The 9,171-nt window shown below is 37.6% G+C and overlaps 1 protein-coding gene across 1 annotated transcript in view; it reads left to right on the forward strand.

Annotated features, from left to right (window-relative positions):
• LOC139138482 (epidermal growth factor receptor substrate 15-like 1) overlaps positions 1-8,686 on the forward strand; it is a 32,568-nt gene extending 23,882 nt beyond the window's left edge. The window contains exons 12-19 of the mRNA XM_070706874.1: positions 420-629; positions 855-1,004; positions 1,796-1,984; positions 2,809-2,977; positions 3,828-3,983; positions 4,331-4,401; positions 4,957-5,403; positions 6,026-8,686. Coding sequence (XP_070562975.1) covers positions 420-629; positions 855-1,004; positions 1,796-1,984; positions 2,809-2,977; positions 3,828-3,983; positions 4,331-4,401; positions 4,957-5,403; positions 6,026-6,199 — 1,566 coding nt within the window. The 3' untranslated portion in view covers positions 6,200-8,686. The remainder of the gene's footprint in view (positions 1-419; positions 630-854; positions 1,005-1,795; positions 1,985-2,808; positions 2,978-3,827; positions 3,984-4,330; positions 4,402-4,956; positions 5,404-6,025) is intronic.
• The last annotated feature ends 485 nt before the right edge of the window (positions 8,687-9,171 follow it).

Raw genomic sequence — 9,171 nt, forward strand, 5'->3', positions numbered from 1 at the left:
ACAAGAATTAAGATTAGAATTTTCACTGTAGAGCTGTGAGGGCGCTCTCCTGATGCTGTAAACTTTGCTTCTGCAGTTCAAATCACATAATTGTATATCACAGGACAAAATTGTAAATTTTCACTGATTAATATCACTTGTCATATTGTCATAATAGATTTGAAAAGAACAAATGAAAATGTTGTGATATTGAGCTGAGTGTGGTGCATATCCAATTCCAGTATCCTTCAATCCATTGTCCCAATTTGTCTGTATAGAAGTCCAACTTGACCATAGAAAACAATAAAATTGGGACAAAGCATGGTAATGTATGGGTGGATCACAGTGTGTGTGGGACAGTGATGTATTAATGAGATGAAAACATTTCAGTACAATTGTTATTACTCATTAGATGCTAAATGTGCTAAACTTTCTTCCAGGAACTGCAAAAAGAATTAGACACAGCCAATGCCCAGCTGAAACAGTTAGAAAGCCAGAAATCAGACGCTCAGAGGAAGCTAGATGAATTAGACGAACGGAAAAAGAAACTAGAATCAACTCTCAAAGAAGTGAAGCACAAATGTGAAGAAGAGGAACAGAATATCAAAACTCTGAAATCTCAAATAGCTACTCAAGAAAATACAGTGAAGGTGAGATCTGATTGGCTATCATAAGGGGTCACATGTCTATCACATGACTAGGATTAAGAAACAGGAAACTGATAAGAAATTGATAATTAGGAATATTATTTTGTTATTTCTGCAGGAATACAGAATGTTAAAGAATTTGAAATACTGCAGATAGTTATTTCTTTACTCTCTCTTGGAAAGAAAATTATTTTATTTTATTGAAGTTACCAATTTTTTGATTTGCAGAGCCAAGATGAGGAACTTAACAGACTCCGAGTGGAACTCAATAGTTTACGTCAAGAAGAATCAGTATTAGAACAGAAAGTTGAAGCTGGTAAAACACAGCTAGAAGTCGTCATGAAATCACTCAAAGAAACACAGCAACAGATCAGTCAGGTAATATTCCATTCTATGATTGTCTGTCTTTAAAAGCAAAGAAATAATCTAGGTTCATTGAATAGAGTGTACTGAATAAACCACTATGGGTTCAGATAACATTTTGATCCATCTTTCTTCTCCGGGGTGTTGACAGACTTAGTCTCATCAAATTGCAGGTAGACAAGTTGGGAAGACGTATATAAGTAGAGAGATAGATGAGAAAATATATTATTGATTTCATAGAATTATTTCTACTATCCATACAATAATCACAAAAATATCATAATGAGACAGTACAACAACTAAGCAGAACAGAATAGAAAGTAGTATTTTCTGTTGATTTGAACTGGCTTTTCACAGTTTTAATTCATCTTATGAAGAAACTGCTATCCCGATCATATCATTTTGCTTCAGAATTTTAGTTAATACTGTGCATAACTTTATTGCTATGTGAGATAGTCAAAAATGTTTTGTTCATAGTTAATACATATATAATGGCTGTACCTAGGTTATTGCATCTTGCAAAAAGTTTTGCCTCATGAGGGCTCCCTTCATGGTGCCTTGTCATGTCTTTGCACTTCCTTTACCATAGGTATTTCCTGTGTCCTTCCTCAATCCATGCACAGGCATCCCTTGATCTTTCACCATCGTTTTGAAGAGTTAAAGTGAAGCTATTATCTAACCATCGAGGAAATTGTCTTTTTTTAGAGTGACAAGCCTTTATTGATGACATAGCCATACAAAAACACATGATAATGAATATCATTGTATTAAAATTGCAATACTCTGTACATGTTTTCTTTCCATAGGAAAATAGCAAAATAAGCAAATTGAAAGAAAACCAAAATATTTATAATAATAGTATAGAAAAATATAATGAAATCATCCAGAAAGTAGCGTCGGGGACGATGACAAACACAAACGATATAGACCACGCTGTCAATGAAGCAACGACACCAACTCCGTCAGAAGCAGATGCTTTTAGTATGAGAGCAACAGTAAGTAGATTTTTATTACATAGGAAGATTCTCTGAAATATACCAATAAAAAATCCATTATTTGAAGTCCTATTTTAAGCTTGTGAAGTTTCTAGGGTATTTCACTGTCTGACGATTTTGAGGGAAAGAATACCTGCTTGCATGAGTTTCATTTTGGAAAATTTAAGAATCTGAAGTGTTATGAGACGTGATTGTGGTATCTTGGTTCATGTTTCTAGTACTTTATACAAGGGAAAGAAAAGAAGTATCACTACATCACCATGCTGTCTTTGTTGCCATCTGTGTTTGTTCTGGAGAAGAACCTATAAGATGTGACCATACATTGATACTCTTTGTTCAATTTTCCAACGTTGTGCACCGTGCACCTTGCTGTGTTTAAGTTTACCAAGCGCCAGGCACTGGCTGTCCGGACTTTACATCAATTCATCTCCATTTACGGTCGATAGTTCAGCTGCTTTTGAATATGAATATTCCAGTTAATTTCATTGTGCCCATGTATCTTGTCATCATCTTGTCTATCCATCATCTTTCTATAAGACATCCACCTGCATACCTGACACGCACCTTAAACTATCCCGAGATCGAGCTGTCAATGTGTTCATCCATTTATCCATCTTTACTCTTCTCTCGTCTCTTATCATGGTATAGTCCCAACTAGCTACCCAGTGATAAGTAATCCAAACCAATCTCCCCTGCTATGGGGCGTCTATTTTCCTTCAGTCCAAACAAACCCATTGACCTTTGACCTTAAAATGACACGAAGCCAGCTCTTCTCTCCCCTCACTTCTTGCTGTTCTCTGTCTTCTGTCCAACCGTCCATCCAGGCTGGCAGCAGCCCCGTGAGTAGCCTGAGTGGGTTCAGTACTGGTTCCGGCATGGACAAAGCAGATACGGAAGTCAACGATGATTTCAAAGACGATCCATTCAAAGGAAAAGATCCATTTGGAACAGACAGTGCGGATCCCTTCCAGACGGATGACCCATTCAAAGGTGGTAAGTGTGTGTAGACTGCGGTCAAATCCTCCCAACTGTAAAAATTCACCAAAATATTTTTTCAAATTTATCATCCTGTTGTCTATCCTACTACGTGTGCTGTGACAGTAGCTGTAACTTTGATATTTTATCACCATTTCTATCTTGTATGTCAATCACAAGTTCTTGTTCTACTCACCACACTATGTTGAAACATCCACTGTTTAGCTTGTGAACATAGTGTCTATACGTGTAGAATTCACTAGTATTGTTTACCTTTTAATTCTAGCCAAGACCAGAATTAATTTGTCAACAGTAACAATGCAGCCTACGCATGTGACAAGCTGAACGCTGTGCATCGCAATAGGCTTGTGGGAGTAGAACAAGAAACTGTTGTTGACATTAAAAAAACTTGGGAAAAAAATAATCAAAAGTTACAGGTACTGTCCATGTAACGCCGTAGATTCCAATGTAATGTGGGAGTGTGTATGGAATCATGGGTTGTCAGTTGAATTGATAGAATTACAGTTCCATTGACATTGGGCAAAATACTTTCCAACAGTGTGCTACAACATTCTATACTGTGTATACTCACCTACTTGTTGAAGTAATCATGCAAAACCATGTTGGGATTGAAAAATGAGCTTTGATTACCGATGAAGAATCTTGACTCATGTCGTGAACAAAAAATAATGATTGAAACCAAAAAAGAAAGACGACGTGAATGTTGCTTTTTAACACACATGTCACATATCTCAGTTACTCCCATACTTTGGTTCTGTCAAAATGTTTTAACCTGTTCATCAATGAAAATCATTTCAGATTTATTTCTTTGATACATTTTATGATGATGATGTAACTTCTCTTTCAGCTGATCCCTTCAAAAGTAATGGATTCGCCTCTGACCCGTTTGCTGGTGATCCGTTCAAAGATGCAGATCCGTTTGGTTCTTCAAAGGACGACACACTCAAGCACACAGATGACCCTTTTAAAAGTATTGATCCATTCAAGTCCAAAACACAAGACGGTGAGTTCTTTTATCTGTTTTATTGTATGTTTCACTGAAAGTTTGACAGAGAACTTGGCACTTCATCATTTGGCAAATTCAAGTAAAGAATTTTGCCTGATTCAAATAATTTTTGCCCAATTCTAATAATTTTTTTGGCAGATTCAAATTAATTTGGCAGATTCGGATGAAAATTTTTATCAGATTCAAATGAAGAATTTTGCCAGATTCAAATGAATTTTGCCAGATTCAAATGAGGAATCTGCCTGATTTAAAGGTATAAAGGAGAAAATATATTCATCTGTGAAATTTTGCTCTTCCAACTCAAATTAACAGATAGTGACGTTACTTTGTGTGTTCCATTCCAGATACGTCAGGCTCCAGCAATCCATATTCTGGAGATCCGTTTGGTGGGGATCCTTTTGATACAAAATTCAAAGTAAGCAGTTTCATCATCTTCCAGAAGTTTTTTCCCCCTCATTCCTGTTTATGCTTTCAAGGAAAACAATTTTCCAGGAGAGAATCTCTAAAATAACGTAGAAGATCTACAACTACCAAAGACAACTTATTCAATTTTAACTTTGATTTGATGACATCTATAACAATTGTATTTGTATTTAGCTGTTTGAAAATGAATGTCAGATGAAAGGGTTTCTGTGATCTTTTGTGTCTTACAAAACAAAACAAAAACTTTCTAATCTCTCTTGGTTAACAGCAGGTAGTACAAATTGCGGCTTGCATACATATACAAAGTCACATATTTAGTTACTTTCAGTCTTGTAAAATGTTACCAATGTGATCCCATATGCTGTACCAAAGATAATGTGAACATATATGTGATCTCGCCGGAATTTCCGGCACTCAAGGTATCTAGTAATTCAATAGAATGCTGGAATTTCCTAGCATTCAAAGTAGTCAAGGGGTTAATTTATAACTGGGATATCATGAAAGCAGTCTGCCTCAAATATGCCATCTTTGTCATCTTTTGTGTTAGTCAACAACGGGCGGTGATGCCTTTGGAAGTGACCCCTTTTCATCTCAAGAACCAATGCCAGCACTCCCACCGAAGAGAAACCGACCGGGTTCGGGTATTTCAGCTCAGCCCCTGGGGAGCACAGTGACTGCGGGCAACACGTCGTCGGACCCTTTTGACAGCACTGATCCATTCCAGTCGGCATTTGGCAGCACTGGTGGTGGCGGCACCAGCGGTAGCAGTGACGACAAAGATCCGTTTGGTTTTGGCTTATCAGATCCCTTCGGAGGAAGCAGCACCGGCACCGGCAGCAGTAGCACCAAAGGGAAAGATCCATTTGCGGCGGCCACTATTCCGGCAACAGATCCCTTCTCCAGCGGAATCGATCCATTTAGCAGCTCTGCCAAGACAGATGTCGGAGTGTCTTCAGACGCGTTTGCAGCATTTGCAGACTTTGGCAGTGCACCTGTAAGAGCTCTACCAGTTCTCTCTATCATAAATGCCAAGTTTTCTACATTGAACCAAAGCATAATCAGACTATGGATTCACCCTTCATGATTTTTAGAGCTGTTTTGAACATAATGCTGAAAAATAGGACAACAGACGATTGATCAGACATCCTCCACTTTTTTCACTTACTGTTTTTTTTAGTGATACATTTCTGGTCTGTTGAAACTTTTAACTTACTAAACAACAAAATGAAGCAAGCTAAATTATCTATTGGTTGTAAATTTGAAATTTTTCCAAAATGTTTGAAGAAAGGTATGAGTGAAGGGAAGCAGACACAAACCTTTGGCTACGAACTAGGGGGGCTTTTTCTTGAGTCTTCTGACCCCATGCTGTATCCGTAACCCAACAGTTTCCCTAGGTTATAAATTATTAATGTCAAACGCTGTCCTCATCAACAATTCTTCTTGCCCTCCAGATTCATTCAGCCTCTTACTGAAAACGTGCATTTGTATAGCTTTAGTAAATAGCGCCCTCTACAAAGTCTTTCATTTTCCGTGTATACTTCTGTCTGTTGCTTGACTATTCCAGTTACTGAACTGTATGTGCCATACTTACGGTTTGGTTTTTTCACTGTCTTCAGACTGGCTCTGGTACTGTGGCAGCGTCAGAAGAGGAACAGATCGCCTGGGCGACCAAGGAGAGTGAAAGAGCAGAGAAGGAAAGGCAGAGGAAAATTGAACAACAAGAACAGGATGACTTAGAAAGGGCATTAGCGTTGAGCCGGTCAGAAGCTGGCCTGGAGTCTGATACGTGACCTGCGATTTCATTAGCTAGTTAGTGTCGCTTTTGCCCTAGTGATTGTAGTTAGTTGATAGTTATTGTACCTGGTTTGTGGCAGTAAATTGTTTTCTGGCTGTGAAAATGCGTGAAAAAAATGGTGCTGACTTCCAAGTGTGTCGCTGTTACTGTGTATATTACAGGTAGGGCTAGAAACTGACCATGCTTTTCAGCAAAAAAATTTAAGCAGCAGTGCTTAATTCACGAAAAGATACAGCTCTCGATTCATGTGATTAATTACGCCAATGCTTGTCCATATAATCAACATTTGGCTAAATTCTGCAATTCGCCAATCCCCCCCCCCTTCCCCAGTTTCTGTCACTAGAGCAATCTTACTGTTCTGTCTTCCTTTAGGATTTTTCTAAGCTTGTTGAAAAGTATATTTGATGGGGAGGGACAAGATTGTTTTAGGGTGAGGGGTTGGGAGGGTCAAGATGATTTGACTGAAACCCTTGTGAAAGTGCTGCCCCTGTGTTTTGGAATTGCCAAAATGACAAATGCATTTGATGTAAAGGGAAAGAATTAATTATTAGCTTTATTTAATACAGTTATGAAAATTTAAAAATCACGACTAATTGTAATAACCTATTAAAAGAAACAAAAAACAAACAAACATGCATGATACTGGTCTGTAAGCTGTACATACAATGCAGTCATACTGTGATGTGCAAAAGTTACGCATATCTTCATCTTTTATGATTTTTAGTGAAGTTTAAAAATAATTATTTTAACTAATGAGAGAAAATACAAAATGCATGCATGTTGTGAAATAGCAATGCATGTAAAGAAACTAAGTTAGTTATGGCCCTAGCATGCAACCACAACCAGCATTGTAAAATGAGTTGCAGAATGATTCGCACATTAGGCGAGTGTTATATACAAAACAAATGTGTTTTTGATTTTTAAAGGTGCATTTGTGTAATTTTTGAGGTCACACAGTGAAGTTGGGTGACCTTGGGTCGAATTGGGTCTGCTGCAGATTCAATTCATTATCAGCATTTGTGTACCCTCCTCCCCCTTTCCCATCCTTATGTTTTGATCCGCCATTGCCAATGGATAGGGTTGGACTAAATCTCATAGGTGGAGAGGGGCTTTAGCTCTTTGTTTCTTGACCAAAAATGACATGCTCAAAGACAGCTTGTACACTGCCCTCGCTGCAAAACAGACATTTTTTTTTTATCGTGAGGTAATATTTCATGTGTCCAAGGTTGCCAACACTGATGACCCTCGCCAGGGAATTATTCATTACAAAAGAAATAATTGGTTTATATTTATAATTCTGTAACACAGATGTAATTTGTAGCTTTGTTAAAATGTGTATATTATGTGTATCTGTGCAGACTTCTGTTTGGTTGTGACTTTTGTTGCCATTTGTCAATTCTTTTAGCAAAACATTTCACAGGTTTGTCTTTTATTTGGCAAAATATCATCAGGTTGATAACGATATTGATTATAAAGCTGAAATTATGTGAACCGAGTTATTGAAAGTATATTACAGCTCTTAAAAATAACGGTTAAAATCTCGGTTAAAATGCAGCTACGGCATAAAAGATCCTGCTCCCATTTATTAAACATGTCGGAAATACTTATTTGAATGGTCACTCTGGCGTAAAGAGTGTTCAGTCCATCCAGTGATATATATTTTTTTGCTATGGTACCATTATATACCTGTGTCCTGAAAATGTTAGGAAACGCGGGTAGTGTAGACCAGCTGTATAAGAATGAAGTTCATCTACGACATCCTGGGCTCAGCTAGTGAAATGTACAGGAGCCGTGTATATTCCAAGTTCATATTTGTGATAAATTGTTTTTCCCTTGAACGCCAGGTGTGTATGCGTTATACGCATTAAAGTACTGTTGTACGTCCTTCCTACAACCTGCGTACTTACGACCATGTAAAAATTCAAGAAGTAGCATGAACTTTCAAAGTAACTTTCCTCTACTATGACATCTCTGACTATAATGACTGTAAGAATCGTGCAAAATGCCAGCTACTATATGAGGCCGAGCTAGGAACTATTAACAAAGTGTTTATTTTATGAACTATATCAACAGCACCCTATATCCACAGTACATCACTCAGATCCAATACAGTGTTGTGATGAAACCTGATGTAATATATAGTGCACCATAGAAACAAAGTTGTCTACCATACCTCGAAACCTGCTCAAATGTCTTGTGTATAAATTGTCTAAAATTTCTCGTCCAGACCATGCAATGGAAAACGTAAATTTCCTTTTATTAATTATTGTGATATTATCAAAACGTTTTCACCCATTGTTAATTAACCAAACCTCTGTATCAAAGAATTCTCTGATAAGGTAATGGCATGGCTGTAAGGGATGTCCCATTTACCAGTGGCAAGCAGGGGACGCCACTAGCCCTGTAAAGAGGGACAGGAGCTGGATGTATTACAATTAGAAAAACAAGCAAATAAAGTAATGTCTATCATATTCATAATTTACTTTCTGTAGCAATGTGTTTTTGTTATTTTCTAGATTTGACACAAACACATAAAGCAAATATGGTACATGTATTCTGACTAGATTACACCCGTGGCCACTTTAGTGTTGATCAAGCCTGTCTGGTGCAAGCAGAAATTCTGTCTGCAGAAGGGTGATAAAACGGTTACTTTACCCTGTATCAGTGGTGATAATGATCCTACTATGGGGTACCCCATGGACACGCCGATTAGCCTGAATTACGGAGTGATTATAAAATACACCGTATACAAATGATGTTGACCACAGCATTTGCCCTATCAGTATTTAGTTTCAGGTAAAACTCATGTGTTTCAAATGCAGTCAGTGTTACAGAACATCACACATTTTGTGTCGATTTCAATATTGCATTTAATGAATACCAACAATACTACAGCGTGCATCGCAAGTGTCGTGTTCAGACTTTGTTCAAATGTGGGAATTGAGAAAATGCCACTTTGAAAATGTT

The sequence above is a fragment of the Ptychodera flava genome, chromosome 8 (genome assembly GCF_041260155.1).
Source record: "Ptychodera flava strain L36383 chromosome 8, AS_Pfla_20210202, whole genome shotgun sequence".
Classification (NCBI taxonomy): domain Eukaryota; kingdom Metazoa; phylum Hemichordata; class Enteropneusta; family Ptychoderidae; genus Ptychodera; species Ptychodera flava.